Source organism: Natator depressus, chromosome 9 (assembly GCF_965152275.1).
Source record: "Natator depressus isolate rNatDep1 chromosome 9, rNatDep2.hap1, whole genome shotgun sequence".
In the NCBI taxonomy this organism is placed as follows: domain Eukaryota; kingdom Metazoa; phylum Chordata; order Testudines; family Cheloniidae; genus Natator; species Natator depressus.
The window spans coordinates 64,015,320-64,039,526 of record NC_134242.1 but is presented as its reverse complement, the minus strand read 5'-3'; the positions used below and the strand labels follow the sequence as shown (position 1 = coordinate 64,039,526).

General features: G+C 43.9%; 2 protein-coding genes across 2 annotated transcripts; both read left to right on the top strand.

Moving 5' to 3' along the window:
• Positions 1-9,259: 9,259 nt before the first annotated feature.
• On the top strand, positions 9,260-13,422 carry TRMT2B (tRNA methyltransferase 2B). Its single transcript, XM_074962652.1, is given in 5 exon segments — positions 9,260-9,500; positions 9,666-9,770; positions 10,507-10,626; positions 11,466-11,565; positions 13,296-13,422. Coding segments are annotated over 5 exon segments (693 nt in total).
• A 5,796-nt stretch (positions 13,423-19,218) lies between these two features.
• On the top strand, positions 19,219-24,207 carry TMEM35A (transmembrane protein 35A). The gene is made up of 2 exons (XM_074963104.1): positions 19,219-19,482; positions 22,627-24,207. Exons 1-2 carry the CDS (start codon positions 19,363-19,365, stop codon positions 23,011-23,013), a joined length of 507 nt encoding a protein of 168 aa, XP_074819205.1. The 5' UTR covers positions 19,219-19,362; the 3' UTR covers positions 23,014-24,207.

Sequence of the window (24,207 nt, the reverse complement as noted above, 5' to 3'; positions counted from 1 at the left end):
AAGGGGAGCTTGGCACCAAGTGGCATTTCCAAGAGCTGAGTAGGTCCTATGCCTAGTAACTGTCGTCTGTGACTGATCTAGAAAGAGAACACAGTCATGGGATTTCAGGCTGACATTTTAATAATCCATTTGCATTGCAATTATCATAAACAAGCCTTTAAGTTTAGTAACTCAAACATTAGTTTCTAGCAGAGAACAAATGACACAGATTTCTAAGGGTGAGAAACTTAAAGGCTGGTCTCTATTTCTGAGCACAGAATTTGCATGTGTAGTTGAGGTCACTGAGACCTCTGTGTGCTGACTACCCTCACATCAGTAACTGAAATGTCTTAAGGCCTGATACAAAGCCCACTGAGATCAGTGGGAAAAAGTACATTGCAACTATGGATTAAAGCCAGAGGCTGGGATAAAGTGAGACTGAGTATCTAGCCCTATAACTTTATTTAAAATCTAATCTGTAACTATCCAGGTGACACCAACAAAAAACTCAGAGCAACCCAGGAAGCAAAGACACATTTGAAAAGATTTTTATCATTACATTCAGGAAACTGTGGGCTGGGGTGGGAGGGAGGGAAGTGCCCTCCCTGCATGCATCACTGTCCAACTTCTTTAAAAAGTATGTCCAGGGTGCGTGTCACCTTTTCCCTCCCACTGGACTCAAATGTACCACCTCCTCCTCCCTCAGCCCCACCCCTGGAAGCCAAAATCCTAACCGCTTCTCCTCTCTCTCCCCCCTCCGCCCCCCGCAAGCTCAGCCATCGTCTAGGACATGGCAGAGAAACCATACTCCATGGCAGCCTCCTGCACTGCTCACCTGCTCAACTTCGATACACTCTGCCCTCTGTCTTCCCCAGTCTGGAGTCCCACCCCTCTACTCCAGCTTCTCCTCCTCACAAACCCTTCTCCAATCTCCCCCAGCCTCACCTCCGGCCAACCCCACAGAAAAGCCTCATGCCTCCAGTCCAGCTTCCCCACCTAACCTCACCCTCTCCATGTGCCCGGCACTTACCTCTCCCAGCTTCTCCTCTGGCCTTAACACCTCATCTGCAGTCTGGGAACCAGCAGAGAGATAGTGCTCCATGGCCACCTTCAGCATCCTCCGGTTGAGACCCGCCATCTCTGACCTCCAACTGCCGCCTCCAAGCTCTGGCCCCAACTGGGGCCTTTGAGCGGCAGTTCTAGAACTGCTGAGCACTCTTGCTCCATGAGTGTTCTATCACAATGACCTGGCTTCCCTCAAGCCAGGTGGTTTATGTGGCTTTCATCATTTGAGGACAGATTCATGGAGTAGACTTGCTCCCTGTTCCTGAGTGATGTGCTGTGTCACTGGAGAGCCCTCAGACAGTGGTTTGTCCTGTCCACAATGCTCTACCCTGAAGGAAAGCAGGCTGTGGCACAGAACTCCTGTGTGACATGCAGCTTTCCGCTGCTGTCAGCGGTGAAGGTGATTCAGGCAGTGGCTCTACTCTCCATGGCAGTGAGGAAGTTTTCAAAACTGCTGGAGGAAGCTGCTTTCTCTTCCCCCATAACAGTGATATCATTAGGGTGGTACCGGGTTGGCATAATGCTAGACTGTTTCAATGGCAAAGCCTTCCTGTTTCTGTTGCCTGTGGATATGGAGAGCATCAAAGCATATTTCTTCCATCTCTGGAGAAGTTGTGAAGTGTGGTGGCAAAGCGAGGATTTGACATTTAACTTGTCTCTTTCTGATCTTTCCCAAGCAACCTGCATCCTTTCTGTCATCCATGAGAAGCACAGAGCCCTGGCTGGAGAGAAGGGCCTATTTGCCCAGCTGTTGCACTTGCAGGTTCTTCAAAATTTTGGACAGAACCTGCAAGACAGGAAGGGCCCCAGCCATTGTGACTGAACTGCAGGCTGGGGCCACCTCAGTTACCGCAAATACTGCAAAACCAGAGTGTTAATGAGAGAGAGAGAGACAGAGAGAGAGCGCTTCTGTTCTGCCTTCCAGGTTTGGTGTAGGGCATCCAGCACTGAAAGCTCTTTGGGACTGGGACTATCTCTTGCTATGTGTACGCACAGTATGGAGCACAATGATGCCCTGATCTCGACTGGGGCCTCTAGGGGCTATTGTAATACAAACAATAATACACTTTCATATACAAATAGTCAGCAAGGGTCCTGTTCCAGGGAGCTTCCTCTATGAGGATTAATGCACATGACTATACAGTTCAAGTAGAGACACTATGACTATATCCCATAGCTGAGAGAACCTCTATAAAATAAATAAATGACTTATGGAGCGTTAGTGTGAGTGGAGCTGATGTCCCTCAATGAAACGATTCTTTAGCCAGCAATGGAAGCTACAATCCTCCTCCGACATGCAGGATATTGCTGGACATTCACCTAGAAGGAGCAGGCATAGGAACTTCTGACAAGCCAGGAGGCTGTGCCTCCTTGCAAGGTGATTGGTGGAAGCTACATGTCCACTTGGCCATTCTTGGCAGCCTAACTGCAGCCTGGCTTCTGAGCTTCGTGCCCAAGGGTCTGCTGCACAACATGCATTTTCCAGGGATGTTTATGCTGTTATCAAAAAGAAAAGGAGGACTTGTGGCACCTTAGAGACTAACCAATTTATCTGAGCATAAGCTTTCGTGAGCTACAGCTCACTTCATCGGATGCTGTTATGTTACAGATCCGTGCTTCAGTATGAGGCCTGTTCCCTTTTGTGTCTTCTCTTCCCCTTTCTCAACCGACAGGTTGCGAAGCACGGACTGACAGCATCTGAGGTAAAATTAATTAACTGATAAGGAAACATGGTGTTCAAGACAGCAGCCTCTCCCAACGAAGGTATAAGCATGTGACTATACACCTGCATGTCTAAGATACTCGTTCTGAGCCCAGCTCTTGCCATTCACATTAGGGAGGGATGAAACATTTGTAGTGTCTGGAGTTTAGGGTTAATTTTAGTTGCTTAGAGCCACCATTTTGACAGGACAGGATGAGCTCTTTAATGAGAAGTTCAGAAGTTCTAAGATGGCAGGAAATCAAGGTGGCCTGAGTCTCTCTGCATTCAATGTGGTGTCACCAAAATAGCTGAATCCCACCACAGGAGAGGAGAGAGAAAATAAGACTCTACCTGAAATCTGAATTTATTAAGAGGTTCCAAAAACTATTCCAAGGATTGGGAAAACAGGATGGGGAATATAATATTAAATTGGTACCAAATACTAAACCCTTTGCCATGTCAGCATCCAGAGAACTCTCCCTTTTACTAGTGTGCAGGGTGAAAGAAGAAATGTGGGTGAAGTTTCCAGAAAAGATTGGTGTGCAGGTAGGCTGAGAATCCCAAGGCCAGACTGCAATGTTCAGATCTGTGTAGTCCCTAACAAGCTTAATGAAAACGTCTCTGCAGGAAACAGTATGTATTTTCATGCATAGAAAGCATCAGAAGATAGCTCAAGAATGAAGACTGGCATGTAAAGAACCATCAAAGTTCCCAGTGAAACTCACTCAAGAAGCATTGTAGAACCCAGTGCCGCTCTTTACTTCTCAGTCCATTCTGCATAAACAACTTTATGTCTTATTTACACCTTATTTGTGGTTTTGGTTTAATAAGACAACTATCACTTGCAGTCTGAGTTCTCAGGAAGGTATTTGGAGGGGATATAGTTGAAGTCTTTTCAACTAGTGAGTGAGACCAATGCTAAGCTCTTTAACTGGACCTGGCTGATTTTTCCATCTGGAAATTGGTAGCTAGAGAGAATCATTTTCAAGCCCCTGCTCCAACTGTCCATATTTACCCATTGCTGTTAAACTAGAGATGAAGCAAATGAGAACACAGTGCAGCTATCCAAGGCATCCGGTCTGGAGACAAAAGCCCTGACTGGATTTCATGAGCTTTTGGCACCATCAGTGGCTTTGCCCTCCAGAGCAGGATGGTTCAACAAATCCAAAGGGGCAGGGTGCCTCTTCTCCCCTCAAAAGGGGAGTCTCCCTCATCAAGCATAGCTGGAACTGAGCTAACCAGTGGGTAGCATTTACAGAATGCTAATGCTTTAAAACCACTCTTCCAGCAGGTTCCCTGATATTTGGAGTGTTCTTATCATCTGAATCTTCAGGATGGTTCCCAGAACTTGGGGCATATGATTCCATACCAGGTTATTATTCAGTACCAGATATTAGCCAGTTGTATCTTGCTGCAGCAATGTTTGTCTTCTCATTTCTTGGTGGCACAAAGGGTTTTGAAATATTCAACAATTCTGTACTCTGAACATTTCAGAGAGATGGCATAAAGTTGACTCCTATTCATTATTCACCAGCATTCAAACAGCAGATTATTTTGTGAGGTGGAACCTTAAAACCAAAGCTGTGTGTAGATATTACAAACCTCCTGGCAGTTTTCACCGGCACAGAGGTTTGCCTTGTCCTGCTTGGCCAAACGTTCCCCACACACAGACATTGCTCCACTTCTAACCCAGAAGTGGCAGCCTCTCGGTGGAGCTGTATGTACAGAGTCTGTGAAATGCCATGGAATCATTCGGGAATGAAGGTGCTATATAAATGGTATGGTAGCCAAAGGAGTAGAATGGAAGCGACTCACGGGGCACATTTAACAATCAGCAACATTTTCGTCTCCAAAGACATTGCAGAGCAGTTCTCTATCCCTTTAATGACAGGTTTCAGAGTAGCAGCCATGTTAGTCTGTATCTGCAAAAAGAAAAGGAGGACTTGTGGCACCTTAGAGACTAACCAATTTATTTGAGCGTAAGCTTTCGTGAGCTACAGCTCACTTCATCGGATGCAATCTAACCTTTTCTATCCCTTTAAGGAGCCGCCGAAGGCTAAGTGAGCTGCTATGTCATGGGTAGGTGCCATCACCTTGCTGGTGCCTGGAAACCAGGAAACAACTGCGCCATCTAGTGTCACTACTGTTGCAAGTGGGGAAATAAAGCGCCTAACACTAGAGGCTAATTCGATTTGGAAGCGGTTTGCTGGGGTGTTGGCAACAAAGGTAAGGGCTGAAGATGAGGGGCTTTAATCCTTGATGGTGCTCCTTTAACTAAGCACAGTGTGTAAAATGTACACACATTTTCAGCTTTGCAAATACCGCTAAACCCCAAGAGAGGGAGTCAGGAGGGGAGGATGTTTCCTTCTCTTCTCGGTGCCCACTTCCAGTCTCTCCTCTCCCAGTATTTTCTCTCTGGGTCTCTGTGGCACTGGTTCCCCTTGCCCTAATCTCCTCAGTGCTGCCTCCCTGTAGACCCGTCAGCGTTTGGAAGATATTAAATGGAGAGAGAAATCTGGAGAGACACATAGGGCTGCACCTTTGGACACTGCCACTCATTGGAGACACTCCATAGGGGACTGGGTGAAAAATATTGTGTGTGGGGTGGGGCAGGGGAATCTTTCTCCATCCTAAATAGAGACACCTGGCACGAAGTCTAGCAGCTCAAGCTTCAGGGCTTCACTTGCAGCTCTCCCTGCCCCTTGAGATGCTGCGCCGTCTCGAGGAGGGGTGTCACAACTCTCTATGTTTGTTAGGGCAATTCAGATATGGCAGGCTGAACTGGTGTCTTCTTTTCATTGCTTTTTTGTAACTTTCGATATGTTTATTATTTCTATGAATGTTTAGTCCTTCTAAGTTATTAGCCTGAATAATATCTTATGGTAATGAGTTCCCCAGGCTAATTATGCCTTGTATTTTTTTAATTCCTTTGATTGGTTTTAAACTTGCTGCCTTTTAATTTCACTGAGTACCGTAATATATCTAGATACAGCACAGTGGGTAAAACACAAGGTGGTGGCCAAAACAACGCTTCTCCCAGCTTTTGTCTGTTTCATGTCATTGTTGTATAGTTTGTGTTGCTATAGAATTCCTCACTATCTGGAATATTAATAATGGAGTCACTGTGTGGTGTTGGTTCCAGGGTTTCAGCTCTGGGATGGCTCTCTCCTGCTCACTGAGACTGATACGCCTGCGCGCTTGCTGGCCGCTGAGTCTGAAACAGGCGTCTTTGAGCACTGCACCAGATGAGCACTGCAGACAGGTGGCTGGGAGGAACAAAGGACGAGGAAAAGGTGGATGAAGGAGAAAAAGCCTAGACAGGGCTGCAGCTTGCCAGGCCTGGAGTCCTCCTGGAAAGAGAGGTATAGAACTTATGCAGCATATGCTGTGCGAGCCCAAGGAATCTGCACCGTTTCTGACTGCAGATCAGGTGTTCATAACTGTAAGGGAACCAAATTACAACAATAAGAACTAACCACTCACTCTCTGGAGTGGGAAGAGTTCAAGTGTGCACAGATCCGTGTCTAGGGTTCATCTACACAACCAAAGTAGCAAAGTTTAACAAAGACCTTGTCTACACAAAAAGGAAAGTTGTAACTTCAGCTACACTGGCAAGTCCCCAGCACAACCATTTTGCATTTAACACACCACACACAGTTACTCCCAGTGATGCAAATGTTCACACCTTCAGAGGGGTAGCACACTGCTGCTACATTTCAACATGTGACTCTGCACTGCTGAAGTACTAGTGTAGACAGTAAACTCTGGTGCAGCAACTGCACCAAGTGCAATTAGCCCTTCCAGTGTAATCCAGCTATGCTTCTGCCTACTCTGTTGACAGCTTGAAGCACTGGCTTCATCACCTGATAAGATGGCTGCATGCCAACCCTAGAGCAGCTCACACAGCAAGTACTTGCCTGATGTCAGCTGTGCTCAGCTCTCCCTTCTCCTAACCCTCTTGGGGCAGGATAAAGAAACATTGAGATGGTTTCCCTAGAGCGCAATCTGAGAAATAATAACAGAACAAGAGAGAAATTAAGAGGCACAGGTAAGCGGGAAACAACATCATAGGTACATAAGACTTGCCATGCTGGGTAAGACCAGAAGTCCATCTAATTTGCCAGCCTGTCTCTGACAGAGATCAATACCAGAAGTTTCAGACAAAGGTGTAAGAAGCCTAATAAGAGAAAATTATGGTATACCTGTCTGTAGAGAAAGGTCATGCTAAACCCAGAGAGCAAGTGGTTGGTGTATATCTTGAAATACGTTGGTTTATATACTTTTTTCATTCTTATCCTTATTTTTAATGTAATCCTTTTTTATGGGTCCTCTTAATTGCTCTGCCTCAATAATACCATGTGGCAGAGAGTTTCACAGATTAATTATGAGCTGTCCAGTAACATGTAGAATTCTGTTGCCTAGGTGGTTAATCAATGTGTATGAGCAGTTCAGATTTTCCCTTCCAATATGTATAGCAATGCAACGGACAACACTGTTAAGATGTTTGCCGAAGAGAGGTGACAATAGATGGAAAGATGATCTGGTGGAAGATACAGGATGGATATCTCAAATGACAAAATCTGATTAATAAGGGTAAGATTGGGGGATGTGACAAAGTGAGACCATTGTCAGAGTGGACAGAGCAATTAGTGCAGTGAGACGAGGTCTGTGAGGTAGGCTGGAGGAAGCCCATGGAGGGTTTTCAAAATAAGGAGTGTTAAGAAGGCAACATGATCTCTTTACTCTTTCTCTCTCCCCTGACTGTGTAGTAGTAGGAATTTGTTTGTATTTTGCATAATTATGAAGAATAATAATGTAGCATGTATTAAATGTATTGATGTATAATTTGAGCATATCCTGCCAGCCACCCTTTCTGAGAGCAGAAAGGAATGGCCTGGTGTGCCACTGGTAGAGATGCATCAGCCAGAATTTTGTGTCTGAAGCTGATTTCAAGGCAGTAACAGACCTTTTAGGGTCACCACTTTGTTGTAGGTTTAGCATTCTAAAATAAGTAAAAGAGCAGGAGGTTGGACTAGATGACCTCCTGAGGTCTCTTCAAACCCTAATCGTCTATGATTCTATGAATGCAATGATTGTTTTTTCTTGCATTGCAATTTGATGTTTCTGTTCAAATGCTCTGTGTAAATCAGTCCTATTTTGTGTGTGAATGAGGAACGTCTGTGTTAGAAGATAAGTATGAAGGCCATCACTGGACCAGATATCCTAGGGAGAAATCGAGGACGGACGTAAACATGCCAGGAGATTGCAACACGTCCCTATTTAAATGTCAGAGGAGGGCAGATTGACGACTCTAAAAATAAGATGGGCACCTATCAATGGGGACATAATAGCTGTGATCAAAACCAGCATCAGGTAACTCCCTGAGAGACTAATGAAAAAACAAAATAAAAAATGAGAAAAACAATTTAAGAAAACAACCACTCGTCAAACGATAATTGATTACAGCATGATGGTGCAAAACTCATTTGTTCCAATGAAGAAAAATCACTATATAAACAGGTGCCATGCCATGAAACTTTGGGTTCGTCCTGCCAAGACTTCCCTGGAGCATCGTGTTGTGACCGACAGAACCTCTGAGCAGGGTGTTAAGGGTGCCGGGCTGGGGCCGAGGAGTTGGATAAGGGGCAGAGGGTCTTGGGGGCGGTCAGGGGCTCCCCCCCCACCAGGGTGTGGGAGGCAGGAGCTGTGGGGGGGCACTTTTGGGGGCCCCGCAGTCTCAAAGTGGCCCAGGGGATTAGCAGGGGGCCGGGAGCAACCCGCTTTGCTTCTCTCGTCCCGGCCCCGGCTGTGTCGTTCGGGAGAGGGGGCTTGGGGAAAGGGATCCCCCCTGCACTCACCTGATAAAACTTGCATCATGTCAGAAAGTGGAGGGAGAGGCAACAGGAATACTGAAAATGAAATTTCACTCCTACCCCCTATTTCTTACCCATATCCTCAAACCTGCAATCCAACTACGCTCCCATCAGGACAATTCTTTCAGAGACTGACAAATAATAGTGATATTTGTTTGGGCAGCCCTTCTACAGACACCATTTTAGGATGGCTATGTCTTCATTTGATTATTTCAAAGTACTCTGGAAACATTAATAAATTATGCCTTGCAAAACTCCTATGAGGCAGGTAAATAAATATTTTTACCCCTGTTTTACAGATTGGGAAACTAAAGAACAAAACCAGAGTGACTTTCCAAAGATTACAAATAGAAGGTCTCACTCCCAGTCTTCTGTTTTGACCACAACCATTAATTCCAGATTTTGAAAGTGACAGAAGTTTTGTAAATGATCACTTCAACTTACTAAAGTGTTCACAGAAAATAATAACTCAAAGGTGGTGCTTTAGATTAGAGAAGAAATCAGTTAGAGAATTGCTCTAGATCGAGATCTGATCTAGATCAATGGATGTGGGGTGCGGGGGAATGTTCTCCCTGTGTTTTAACACTGTACTAAAAGGACGTTAAATAAACTGGCTCTTTGTTGAAAATCCTGCTCTCTAATGGATTCTCTTGTTATATCCCCTTCAAGCATCATGACTGGAAGTTCCCACCAGTAATCCCTCTATCAGCTCCTCTATGGAGAACGATACATCTTTGAGGAAGTCCTGGGCTTGAATTTTCGCATCTCTCCAGATGCCTTTTTCCAAATCAACACAGCTGGGGCAGAAGTTCTGTACCAGATAGTTGGGAAGTTAAGCCGGGCTGATAAGAACACTGTCCTTCTTGATGTCTGCTGTGGAACTGTGAGAACTGACAATGCAGTGGGGTCAACACAAGTCTGTGTTTGACAAGGTCATGATTTTATTCTGGGTGTGAAGGATGTGGTCTCTCCAGAATTTAACCACTGTCTTGCTCCCTATTTCTTCATCTTAAAACCTTGAATTTCTTTCTCTCTCTCTTATTTTCCAGGTGCCATTGGTCTCTCTCTGGCTTGCCAAGCACCTAAGGTTGTTGGTGTCGAGGTGGTGGAGCAGGCTGTAGAGGATGCCAAATGGAATGCAACATTCAATGGTGTGAGGAAGGAGTTTAAAATCCATTGCTGCAAAATACAAAGTATCTCCTAAGTGGAGGGCTCCTAATAGTCCCAAGGTGGCCTGCAGATGTTCCAGTAAAGGGGAGAAGCTTTGTGCTATAACCACCTCACTCCTCCCTTTCCTACTTCACAACAATGCTCCTCCCCCCCGTTTCTATTAACTCTGTGACGTGAAAGGGGCATGAAATGGTCTTGGTGGCTAAAGAGAATGGAGGGAGATGAGAGAATGGCTGTGGGAATGGCAGTGGAGGACTATCTAGACTTGATGTCAGGTCCTTGTGCCTTTTCTACCTCCACATTGCAAAATGGGCAAAGATTAACATGTGCTCTGACCCACACCCCCAGATGAGCATGCCATCTTGGGTTCCACACACACCTCAGGGCTTTGAGTCTAGATGATGGGGGGTATGGACAAGAACTTGTGGCTCCCCACATGGAAAGTCAGCAATGGTGACTTACCTTTAGAGGAAAACTGGGGGAAAGTGACAAGGGAAGGAGATGATCCAGGAGGGTGCAGGTAGGGAGAATCCCTAAGATGTTCTATGTTGACATGGAAAGCATCCCTATGCCAGGTATGCATTTCTCAGGGAGACACCCTCTTGGGATGAGAGACCCTGAGGTTTGCTGTGCCTGAGGGGTCCTCTCTCTTCATCTTCCAGTGGGGTTGATTCTGTGCCTGCAGGGAGCGTTTGGGTGAATGATTTTTCTGCACAGGGGTCTCAAACTGTGAGTTTCACAGTGGAAAGGCGGAGACGGTGTTGCTGCAGTTCCTGATGTTGTGAGAGGATGACCGACTCCTTGTTGCAGTGGTGAACCCATCCCGGGCTGGACTCTGTAAGAGAACATATTCTTTCTTTTTGAGACCTGACAATATCTCTCTTGTTTTGAAGGAACAAATACAGAAAAGAAAAAAACTTTAAATAGAAACGTAGGAAGTGTCATATTGTCATAGCCCATTTAGTTCAGCATGCTGGCATCAAAATGGCCAACAGCAGGTGCTTCAGAGGAAAGTGCAAGAAACTCTGCAGTAGGCACTTACAGAATAACCTTGTCCTCAATTATGAATTGTGGCAATGAGTTCTACAGGCTAACTGTGCATTGTATGAAAGAGTATTTCCTTTAATTGGATTAAAATACGATGCCTTTCAATTTCATCGAATGTCCCTCTTGCTCTAGTTTTGAGAGAGGTTGAGTAGCACTGCCCTATCTACCTTCTCTATGCCATTCATTATTTTTCTATGCCTTTACCAGTTTTCCTCTTTAAACAGTTGCAATCTTTTAAATCCGTCTTGATATGGGAGTTTGTGCATGCTTCTCATCAATTTGGTGAGTAAGTTCATCTGCCATCCTTCATTCCTTGGGAAGATGAGACAAGCTCCCTCACTTCAGTGTTCTGCCTGAACAAGCTTGCATCCTATTAGTGTGGTCTGCCTTGCAATGGTGACACTAACCTGCCACTTTGGACCCTAACAATGTGAACTCCCTTGCGCCTGAGCACTGTCTGTTCCCCCTGCTGCCTTTCTATTTTCCCTCTGTTAAGGGTGATTGGTTTTGGTCATCCAAATGTAGTTCTGTGATGCTGGCCTAAAAGGAAAATGTTGACCAGTCCTTAGGAAAATCTCTATTCTGGGGGTGTTTTTCTATGTAAATGTCTGATGTTTTTCTGCTCTCAGATTATCGTGTGGTGCAGGCCATTCAAAACTGCGAGGCCATCCGTATGTTGATCTATGTTTCCTGCAAGCCTGAAAGAGAAGCCATGAGGAACTTCCTTGAGTGAGAAGGAGCCCTTTTTTTTTGGTTTTGTCTCTACTGTTATGAGGGAGACGTGCCATGCCCAGAGGAAAAGAGCACAACAAATTGCTTGGGGAGGTTTTCATTTGGTCTGAACCTTATTGGGGTTGGCCTTGTAAGGCTCAGCCCTGCCCGCCCAGCAGTTACTACACCTGTGTGCCTACTGGTGTGTCTATTCACAAGTTGCACATTGTGATAAAAGACTTCCGGGTCACTGTAAAGAGTTCAGTGAGGATGTGGGTTCAGTGGGGAACTGCTGTTCAAAAAGAGGGGAGGGGGGAAAAGCAAGTGAGATGCTTAAATGCATTCATAGATGGATAGAAAATAATGCAAAACTTATTCTAATGGCACTGAATCAAACAAGCAGCATTTCTTCATCTGGGTTACTGTATCCAATATATTCACCGTAAAGAAAATAGGTTCCCATCTGGCAAATTAAGTCAATGGGACCATTCACATGCTTATAGTTAATCACATGGCTAAGTATTTTGCGGTGTCAGGGCCATATAGCAGACAACGAAAGGTCTGCAGAAGAACAATGAAGATGGTTAGATAATGCAAAACCTAGGATTATTTTCTAACGGTATAAAGCCTTTCCTAGCTCTGGCGTTTTGTGAGAAATCAAATCTTAAATTTGTCCCTGATCATTCAGATTAGCCATGCTTTATTGGAGTTGGTCCATGTCAAGGTTCCTTCCCCACTCTGAACTCTAAGGTACAGATGTGGGGACCTGCATGAAAGATCCCCAAGCTTATTTTTACCAGCTTAGGTTAAAACTTCCCAAGGTACAGACTTTGCCTTGTCCTTGAACCATATGCTGCCACCACCAAGTGTGTTAAACAAAGAACAGGGAAAGAGCCCACTTGGAGATGTCTTCCCCCAAAATATCCCCCCAAGCCCTACACCCCCTTTCGTGGGGAGGGCTTGATAAGAATCCTCACCAATTCGTACAGGTGAACACAGACCCAAACCCTTGGATCTTAAGAACAATGAAAAATCAATCAGGTTCTTAAGAGAAGAATTTTAATTAAAAAAAAGGTAAAAGAATCACCTCTGTAAAATCAGGATGGTAAACACCTTACAGGGTAATCAGATTCAAAACATCAAGAATCCCTCTAGGCAAAACCATAAGTTACAAAAAGACATAAAATCAGGAATATACATTCCATTCAGCACAGCTTATTTTACCAGCCATTAAACAAAAGGAAATCTAATGCATTTCTAGCTAGATTACTTACTAACTAACAGGAGTTGTAAGGCTGCATTCCTGATCTGTTCCCGGCAAAAGCATCACACAGACAGATAGACCCTTTGTTCCCCCGCCTCCAGATTTGAAAGTATCTTGTTCTCTCATTGGTCATTTTGGGTCAGGTGCCAGCTAGGTAAAAGGTCAGGTGAAAGGGTTTTGTCTCTAGCCAGGAGGGATTTTATAGCACTGTATTCAGAAAGGTGGTTACCCTTCCCCTTATATTTATGACAGTCCGGGACTGAAGAGAGCAGGTTCCAGACCTCAACCCAGTGTCAGTGTCAGTCTGAGTGGTTTTTCTTTCCCAAATAATAAGTATCTTTAATATATCTTCTGATTCTTCATGGTCAGCTATTACTAAAGAAAAGGAAATGGAGAGGGGAAGGATTTTAGAAACACAGACAACATTCCTCTGGCTCTGGATTAATGGGAAAACTGATGCCTTTTGCTCCTTTTTTTTTTATAGGTTTTGCTGCCCACCAGACTCTGGGAAGAAGCTTGTGAGAGAGCCATCTGCCCCTCTATTGGCTGACCCAGTTGACATGTTTCCCCAAAGCATGCACTGTGAGCTGGTGATCCTCTTCACCCGCTGAGGGGCCGTCCTGGTTTATGTGTTTTCCTACAAAACAGGACTTCATACCTTTTAAAAGTTGAGGGTGAGGAAGAACTACAAATGTTCAGAACTACAAATGTTCAGAAAGCTGGAATGGTCATGGCTCTGATTTAATTTATTCTTTTGAAAGTTGTAAATTAAAACTCTTTTGGGAATTCTCAGCCTGCCTCGCTGTGCTGTCCCTTGCATATCCTATGAAGTATGAAGCCAGTGTGTACTGAGATTTTCTGTGTGAAAAGATCCTCTGTTGTAGTTTCTCTTTCCCACTCAATCCCTATCCCCTTTGCCAGGCGATCAAAATGGCTTAGACACCTCTTAACCCCTACTCTGCTGTTCTGGGTTTTCATGGGTAGGATTTGGTGAAACTGCTTTAAATATACTAAATACAAGTCAAATCCTTTGTACTTTTAGTACTATTGCCATGTTATTTAGATATCATTAAACTAGGGCTGTTGATTAATCGCAGTTAACACACATGATTAAAAAAATATTAATCGCGATTAAAAAATTGATTGCGATTAATTGCACTGTTAAACAATAGAATACCAATTGAAATTTACTAAATATTTTTGCATGTTTTTCTTCATTTTCAAATATATCGATTTCAATTACAACACAGAATACAAAGTGTGCAGTGCTCATTTTATATTATTTTTATTACAAATATTTGCACTGTAAAAATGATAAACAAAAGAAATTGTATTTTTCAATTCACCTCATATAAGTACTTTAGAGCAATCTCTTTATCATGAAAGTGCAACTTTCAAATGTAGGATTTTTTTGTTACATAACTGCACTCAAACAAAACAATTTTAGAGCCTACAAGTCCACTCAGTCCTACTACTTGTTCAGTCTATCGCTAAGAGAAACAAGGTTTTTACATTTACAGGAGATAATGCTGCCCGCTTTTTAATTACGATGTCACCTGAAAGTGAGAACAGGCGTTTGCGTGCCACTGTTGTAGCTGGCATTGCAAGATATTTACGTGCCAGATGCACTAAAGATTCATATGCCTCTTCATGCTTTGGCCATCGTTCCAGAGGACATGCTTCCATGCTGATGACACTTGTTAAAAAAATAATGCGTTAATTAAATCAGTGACTGAACTCCTTGGGGGAGAATTGTATATCTACTGCCCTGTTTTACCCGCATTCTGCAATATATTTCATGTTATAGCAGTCTTGAATGATGACCCAGTACATGTTGTTCGTTTTAAGAACACTTTCACAGCAAATTTGACAAAATGCAAAGAAGATACCAATGTGAAATTTCTAACGACAGCTACTGCACTCGAACCAAAATTTAAGAATCTGAAGTGTCTTCCAAAATCTGAGAGGGATGAGGTATGAAGCATGCTTTCAGAGGTCTTAAAAGAGCAACAGTCTGATGCAGAAACTACAGAACCCAAACCACCAAAAAAGAAAATCAACTTTCTGCTGGTGGCATTTGATTCAGATGATGAAAATGAACATGCATCGGTCCGCACTGCTTTGAATCGTTATCGAACAGAACCCGTCATTAAGCGTATGACTTCTGGAATAGTGGTTGAAGCATCAAACGACATAAAAATCTTTAGCACATCTGGCATGAAATTTCTTGCGACACCGGCTACAACAGTGCCATGAGAACGACTGTTCTCACTTTCAAGTGACGTTGTAAACAAGAAGCAGGCAGCATTATCTTCTGCAAATGTAAACAAACTTATTTGTCTGAGCAGATTGGCTGAACAAGGACTTGTAGGCTCTAAAGTTTTCCATTGTTTTATTTTTGAATGCAGTTTTTATTGTACATAATTCTACATTTGTAAGTTCAACTTTCATGATAAAAAGATTGCACCACAGTACTTGTAGTAGGTGAATTGAAAAATACTATTTCTTTTATTTTTTACAATGCAAATATTTGTAATAAAAAATAAATATAAAGTGAACGCTGTACACTTTGTATTCTGTGTTGTAATTGAAATCAATATATTTGAAAATGTAGAAAACATCCAAAATATTGATTTAAATAGTATTCTATTATTGTTTAACAGTGGGATTAATCGTGTGATTAACTTTTTTAATCGTGTGATTAATTTTTTTAATCGCTTGACAGCCCTATATTGAACCAATTAGATAATTAAGATGAAAGAAATCTATGGTGACATTAAGTAGGATAAAATTGCAGGGACTATTAATCCTCATGCTTCATGGCAGAATCTGATCACCTGTTAGGGTCAGGAAGACATTTCTCATATAAACCCCAACTACAAAGTGCAAAATCTAACACTGACCACTGTTGAAGACAGGCTACCCCACTAGCTGGACCATCAGTCTGTTTGGAAATGGCTATATGTATGGGGAGAAAATGAGGAGAAAACAGATTTCAGAGTATCTCCCCTCCACATATACTTCCTCTCCTGTATATTGCTGATCCCTGCAATATGAATTGTCCCTGCAAGATGCCAGCAGCAAACTGCCATTTTCTTATTGCATTCACTGTAAAGTAGTCTGTACTGTCCCATTCAGAAATCTGGCCTTTCTCGTATTTGTACTGCAATCCACACTCTTTAACATTCTGTATCACTCCATTTACCCTTATACTTTGCTGATTAACAGCTCTGCCCAGTTCTTCAAAGGATGATGTTGTGACAGATTGGGGACATCAGTTTGTCAAATTGTGAACCCCATCTTGTTTCAGGGGCTCTACTTTGTTTGTAATTTTCATTTTGGAGTATGACCTTTGATATATTGCAACCACCTCTGTGGATTACAGAATCCATTTGTAGCAGGGGCTTGATACCGTGTGGAAACACTATGTCCGAGAAATTGTGGCAGAGCCCTTGGTGTTGAATGGCTTGAACAATGGTTTTCTACCTGTTGGGCTATTTACTTTTAAATGACTCTCTATACAGAGCTGATGTGGACAGGGAGGGGCCTCCAAAGAGGACTACAACCCAGAACTTCCCCATAGTTAGCATATGGGTAAAAGAGGAACAGACATTGTTTTAGAGCCACTGTGACATGCAAAGAGCCCAGGTCTAGAAGGCAGGAAGGGCTGCCTGGCCTAAGGACTTGGACCAGACCCATGACTCACAGGAGGGATGAGATCAGACCAGAGGAACTGAATTCAGGATTTTGTTGTTTTCCATAGATATGTATCTCTCTAGGGTTGTTTAAGAGTAAAGTGTCTGTGGACAAGAAATTCCTTTGCTAAGTCTGTGTTCCTTACTGTACTGCCACATTATCTCTAAAGGGGTAACTAGGAAACCAAAGCTCCCACGGCCAGGTGTATTCTGTGGAAAAACGTGTCTAAGCCACTGGGGCTTGGGAAAGCTGTGGCAGTGGTTCCATGGTTTAGGCCAGGGGTTCTCAAACTGGGGGTTCGGGACCTCTTAGGGGCTCACAGGGTTATTATATGGGGGGTCACGAGCTGTGTTTCTACCCCAAACCCTGCTTTGCCTCCAGCATTTATAATGGTGTTAAATATATAAAAAAGTGTTTTTAATTTATAAGGGGGGTCGCAGTCAGAGGCTTGCTATGTGAAAGGGGTCACCAGTACAAAAGTTTGAGAACCACTGGTTTAGGCAGAGGAACTACAGGTTTCCACTGCCTAAGAAGGGTGTCAGACACAGGGTCTACACCTCGGAGTGTGTCTAAGAGACCGAGAAAAAGGAACAGTGACCACTCACTACCCAGAGGCAGCAGGCTTTGGAGCAAGTGGGCCCAGGAGTTGGGTCTCTTTACAACAGGCTGGGGCCCATTCAGAAGAAGGGCCAGACCAATTATTACAGATGCAGTGTCTGACACCTTTCTTAGGCAGTGGGCCTAATTTTTTTGTTTTCCGCTAGCCCACTGATACAGGGTAGTCCTATGATGAATTGGGGTTCTGTCTGTACCACTTCTGAGTTTTGGATGATTGTATGAAATCATATTGTGAATTTCCTCTGTCATGGAAAGCCTATATCTACGGGAATCTACCACGAGTTAGAAGGGTTGGGTCATGTCGCTGCCAAGCCACAGACAATGGTGAATGATGAGCACTCAACTATCATCTATTCAGAGTAAAAAACACTTTAGGACAATTGGTTTGCTCTACCTGGGAGAAGACACTTCCTCCTCTTGTCTGAAAGGAAGGGGATTTGGGAGTAATGGAAAATTATCACAAGGTGGAACAAAAGAAGCAAGTGACCCCAGCAGGAGTCTATAAAAGGGTACTTGGGGGGAGGGAGCCATCTTGCAGCAGATTAAGATGAGAAAGGCTGCTGCAGGGCAGGGTAGGCAAGAGGATGGAGGACCCTATCTGCCAGAACACAGATGATCCCCCAAGGGAACAGGAAGCTAGGAGGGACACTGCATTGAGGATGCTTTATTGTTTTGTGTGATCTAAATGTAACAAGCATAAAGTTGATACACAACAAAGTGTGTGCATGTTGACTGCTGCACAGCTACTGCATGCCCCAGGATGTTAAACTGTAAGCCATAAGCGTCTCACCTTTTGAGGTGGAGTTCTGGGAGAGGGGTATGTTTGAGTCCTGGGAAGTCTGAATTGTCAGCTGTGCCCAAAAGGGTTAGACAGCTGGACAGCAGGTTCCTACACTTGGAGTGGGTGCCAGAGGGAAGGTCAGCACCCTGAGCATATGGTTCAGGACCCAGAGATTGGGGCAGTGGCTGGACTCCATTCAGGCTCCAGGAGCTTAAAACACCCCTAGGAATCCAAAGCTTGGCTTCTCTTGGTAGGATTCGAATAAATTTCTGCTCAGCCAGGGTACATTTTTGTCAAAAAGAAAGTGACATTGTTTGCATTGTAAATTGGAGAAGAGATGATGAATTTAAATCAATGGGTAAAGGATTTAGAGAGACACTTCATCTGTGTATTGAGCCCTTGGATTAAACATATGGAGCAAAGAGCTATATATCTTGTCTCTGAGCTGAGGGTATGAGTTAGTGGGCTGAGTTTCAGTTTTTAAACACCAGACTCCACTGGAACCCGCCACAGACTCAAATTCCAGCAGAGATGACTCCATCTTTTATCCTTCTGATGTAGATAAATTGAGCATCACACAATTTTCTGTTTGTAACATTTGAATGAGCCCTTGCAAACTGAAGTGCAGACTGCTCTGCCTGAGCATTAACAATCGTAGAGCGCCTTTCCTAAGGATAGGGGATTGCTCCACTGCTGTTAGCCAAAATAGCCTCACCCTCCCAATGGGATGCACTGTGCTATGCACCTGGCTGCCTCTCTCAACCTCAGACTTCAAAAACGGACTTCAAAGAGAAACTGCTGAGCTACAATTCACCCTCAATTTGGGCTTGAATAGGGACTGGGAGTGGCTGACTCACTACAAAAGCAATTTCCCCTCTCTTGGTATTGACACCTCCTCATCAATTATTGGGAGTGGACTACCTCCACCCTGACTAAAATGGCCTTCAACATTGGTTCTCCACTTGTAAGGTAACTCCCTTCTCTTCATGTGCCAATATATATTTATGCCTGTATCTGTAATTTTCACTCCATGCATCTGAAGAAGTGGGTTTTTTACCCACGAAAGCTTATGCCCACATAAATCTGTTAGTCTTTAAGGTGCCACCAGACTCCTCATTGTTTTTTTTCCCCAGAGGAGGGTGATTTATAAAGTACTTTTGGATCTTTGGAGAGGCAAGGTGCTACGTAAATGTAACCCTGCCACAAATCATATTTATTTACTATTATTTATTTTGTTATAAGGCAAGTGGTAGCACAATGCAACTAACAGGTAGTATGACGGGTGGGGCATTAGGACCCAGAGGTTGCTGACTGAAAGAGGTAGAATCTCTCTCTCAGTGTCTGTCATTCTCACTGCCTCTGCAGCTTTGCTCCTGATCTCCTTCCATGGTGGCTGACCACCTCCTGCACGGACAGCGAGCAAGAGGCCTAGTTAGGACGTCCTCTCACTGGCCGAATGGCATCTCCCAGAACTGTAACCATTGTGGCTCTCTCGGTGGCTCTGGGGCTTTTCTTTGTCTTCATGGGGACGATCAAATTAACCCCAAGGCTCAGCAAAGATGCCTACAACGAGATGGTGAGTACAGCAGCAGTGGCAGGGATGGGAGACCTACTGCTAGCGGCTGCATGTTCTCTTCCCCACAACCTTGCAACAGGAGCAGCCATGCAGAAGGAACGTGTGCTGGAGGATACACAGCCAGCAATGCTGTGGAGCCTGGAATTCTGGGGCCGGGGGGAGAGGGCAGCGGGAAGCTCATTCTCCTCCTTATTTGGTGCTAAACAAAGAAACAGATAAAACCCAGCTGCTGAGAATCAAATCCTGCCGACAGGCCTTGGTCTGGTTCTGTTTGAGCTGATTTTGCAGGTGATTTCCGATGAATAGAAAGAGGGAGGACAGTGCAAGGAGGGTGAAACCCCAAGCCAGTCTGGTGCCCCTATAGAAAGAGGGGGAGACCAGGACCAGTCAGTCACACTAGGGGGTATTTCCATTCCCCTGACAAGAAAAGGACTTGGGGTGGAGAAGGGGAATGTGCCTGCTTTGGAAACCAGATACTCAAAGGTCCTTAAACTGTCTGTGCCTCAAAATGGGGGTGGTGTCACCGAATGACCCTACCTCGCAGGGGTTGTGAGGACTAATTAACCACTGTAAAGCACTTTGAGATCCTGAATCAGAAGGTGCTAGAAAAGGACTAGATATTATCATTCTCCTCAGCACCAAGCAGTGAGCCTGCCTGCCTCTCTGTAACACCGGGGAGGGCTGGAAGGAGAGCAGCGATCAGCATACGCATTTGTCTGTCTGTCAGTCAGTCAGTGAGTTTCCTTCACTCTTTCTGCCCAGGGCCGAACCCGCTGCAGAAATTGACCCGCCGCGAGGTGCAGGCTGACAAAGGAGTTGTGCTTAATTCCTTCTTCTGTGGTTTTATGTGTTTCGTTGTCTCTTATTTACTAACACGGCTGGAAGGTGTTGCAAGCTGAGGTTCTTTGGATCACTGGGAAACAATGGTAGAAGTTTCCAGCACATTCTGTTCTCTCTCTTCAGTGCACCTGCTCAGCTGCCTTCCCCTTCCTCCCGAACAACATCTGCGTCTCCGTGGCCTTGCTGGTGCCCACAGAATGGGTTGCCCAGTAGGGGGAGGGTGTGAAGAGGTGACTTGTGGGGCAGGGTGAAAGGAAGGAGAGAATATCCAGAAGCCACAGCTCCCAAGCTATGATAATGTAAATAAATAAGTTTTAAAAACAAGATTTTGAATTTAAACACACTACAGAATCCTTGATCACTATGATTATAATCCTTTGCTCCTCTCTGCTTTGCAAACGTTAGTGAATTAGGCCTCACAACAGCCCTGTGTGGGTAGGTTAAAATTATTATCCCCCTTTTACAAATCAGGAAACTGAGGCACGCAGATTAGACATGATCCCCATCACCTGTACTATATTGTATTGTAATATAGCCGTGGCCCAGTAGAACTTCATGGTTTTTGTTATGCTGAATCCCATATGGGACAGTGGAGTTAGAACTCAGATCCTGCAGCTCCGAAAAGCACAGGCCCCTGCCACCTGAGCTAAGGGAAGAACCTCTGTTAACTGTTTACAGCATAGGACCTAACACTGAGCTGAGCAGTTCTAAGTCCATTCAAAGAACATACTCGTAATACCGTTTATTACGGTATTAAAAATATCTAGTGATTAGGGAGTACTACTGCCAAATTTCATTTTTAAACCAATATTTTTTACACGTCTGATTACAAAGTTTGCTGCTTTGGGAAGAAGCTTTGCTTCAAAGCATATTTTTAAAGCCTGAAAATGTAGGCTTGGAACAGAAATGCTAACCTCTTTATAGCAACAAGAATGCTGTGTGTGTGTGTGTGTGTGTGTGTGTGTGTGTGTGTGTGTGTAAAACACATCATGTGTGTGTGTAAAACATATCACCAACTGTCCTTGGAAGGGAGTGTCAACTTTACAAAGCTGAAAAAGCAAAGCTGTCTGCATGCATCTGACTGGATGTTCTGACCATGTTTCCATAATGACATTGAGAGTACTGAGAAATTGGCTAAGTCACTGATTCTTACCGGTCAGCTTTGCTGAGCTCATATTTGATCAGAACTGATTGGAATATCTAAGTCTACCATTTCTCTCCTCCGAAGAAATATGAAAATGGGGTGTGAATCCAGTATGTCAGGAATATCTGTGGTGACCAGTACACTCCAGTGGAAGTGAAAATAGTGTTAGGCATTGTTAGCAAACTAGGGGCCTCTTTAAAACCCAGAAGAATTGAAAGTGTGCTCAAAGAGAAAAAAATTCTCACTGGGTAATGCTGGAATGAAAGAGCTTGAATATTTGTGGGGAGGTAAGTTAAGTTGTTCTGTCCAATACCTACTTTTCTCCCCTTGGCAATTTGGGGCGGGGGAACAAGGTTGTTATTAATAAGGCTGTTTGTAAATCCAGCATAACCCTCAGAACCAGGATGACAAATGCCAGCCTGCTTTCTGTACAGGAAAGAAAAGATCATAAAAGGGTATGTGGAGAGAGGCAGCCTGCTCTAGCACATCCTACCTTTGATGTACAGCCCTCAGCTAAGTCTCTACTGTATGTGAAATTTGGAACCCTGGGAGTTTCTAGGCCATTTCGAGATTTGCCATGCATCTTGTTTTTATTTTCTGTCCCTTGGCTCTGCAGGGACTAAGGTGCATTATTTAGGATCTTCCTTTTAATTAAAAAAGGCATTTCAGTTTGGGAGAGGGATTTTTTTTTTGACAACCCTTTTCTGCATTGTTAATTTTAACAATATATAGCATCTTCAGATTTTAGTAATTAATTTCCCAAGAACATGTAGAATGTATGCCCACTACACTGTGTCTTAGCCAGTTCCTAGCCTGACAGTTACTTCCTTTTATTCCCATCTCAAAGAATTATGTTTTCCAGTTAGAAAAGAAGAGACCATGAAAGTGGATATTGGAAGTTGGGGTGAGTGGGGAATATTGTTCCAACAGATTCCCTAGTGGGGATGCCAAACATCTGCTGTATACCACCCTAGAGGTATCTAGCTATACAACAGTGATGAGTGATGTGATCTTTATGTACAGTTTTATATATGAGGTTAACTCAATAAAAAATTGTGCAATCCTGTGGGATGAAATGTCAGATACAGTCTATCCTTCTCTACCCTTTACTGCTCTCCGTTAATGAGTGCTGTACCTGTACTGTTATTGTTTGATTCCAGAAACGAGCCTACAAAAGCTACGTCCGAGCCCTTCCCATATTGAAGAAGATGGGAGTCAGCTCAATCCTTCTCCGCAAGAGCATTGGTGCCCTGGAGGTGGCATGTGGCATTGTCATGACACTGGTGCCTGGACGCCCCAAGGACGTGGCCAACTTTTTCCTCCTGCTGCTCGTGCTCGCTGTGCTCTTTTTTCACCAGTTAGTGGGTGACCCACTCAAGCGCTATGCCCATGCCCTAGTCTTCGGGATCCTGCTCACTTGCCGCCTACTGATCGCCCGCCAGCCTGAGGAGCAGCCACCTGAGAAGAGGATCCTGTTGGTGAATGGTGATGAGCAGCCACTTGCCCACGAGGCAGCTCCTGAGAAAGGCAAAGTAAAGGTGTCTTAGAGGAATGCATTTGAGGGACATGGACCCTCCAGGCAGCTCTCTCCAAAAAAAAAAAAAAAAATGAGGTTTTTTTATTCTTTGTTTGTTTGTTTGTTTGTTTAAAAGGTTGCATTCGGGGCTTAGGAAACAGTCTGTCAGGCAATCACCACATGTTGGCTTGTGCAACCCAAACACCGTAGAACTACCCTCTTCCCTAAACATATCCATACACATTGTCTTTTAATTAGTCCATGGGGGGAAAATATACCTTGTTGAGTGTTTGTTCATGGGAGGGAGCCCCTACTCAGAACCACCTCTGTGACAAGTCTTCTGTGTGGACTGGTTATGGGGAAAAAGATCGGTGATCCCTTTATACCTCACCTGCCTGGGTTTTCCCTTTTGTACAGGGTTTAACACTAGAGCAATGAACTGGACAGAGAAACTATTTTTCCTGCTTCGCATGAGCCAATTGTTGCATCCCTTCCATCTCTCTCAGTGGAGAATAAGGATTACGGATTAGAACTGTCCAAAGGTTGGTATTTGCCCAGTAATAAACCCACGTGCCTGTTGCTGGCAAAAAGAGGAGCCGTGGTCAGTGTCTCCCTCCAAAAATAAATAAATACCCTTTCCTACCTGCTCACCTACCCTTTCCTAACTGCTCACCCAGACTTTACAGAATTGCCAGCTATTGTTATGGGTGCCCAGGATCCTCATTTTCACATCCACACAGGAGGTCACTGAGCAAGTAGGGGACCAGTCTTGTCACAAAGCGCCTGATTCTCTGTGTTATATCTGAAAATTTGGCAGATGCATTTAAATTTTGTTGCTTTTCTTGGTAGTTATCTGTGGGTTGTTTTTTTTTTTTTTTTTTAATTATTCATGAAAATAAACTTTTTGAAATTTGGAGGAAAATGTCTTGGCAGAGTTGAATGTCTTTCTGGAATGACATCTGCCCAAAAGTCCCTTCCTGGTTGAGTATGACCATTTCTATCATGGAAAGGAAAATGTAGTGCTGAAAAGTGCTAAATAATGCACATTGGAAAGAACAATCTGAACTACATCATTGTGTTCTAAATTTACTATAACCATTTAAGAAAGGGACTGACCATTATTATGAAGCAGTCATTGCCTCTCCACACTGAGCAGAGATTTTTTCAATCAGAAAGGCAAACTTGCTAGGGTATGCGAAGAATGAGCTAGAGAGTAATACCGAAA

Coding starts and splice junctions, on each gene's coding strand:
- TMEM35A (XM_074963104.1), top strand. CDS start 19,363: ATGGCATCTCCCAGAACTGTAACCATTGTGGCTCTCTCGGTGGCTCTG. Junction 19,483..22,626: donor AAGATGCCTACAACGAGATG/GTGAGTACAGCA, acceptor GTTTGATTCCAG/AAACGAGCCTACAAAAGCTA.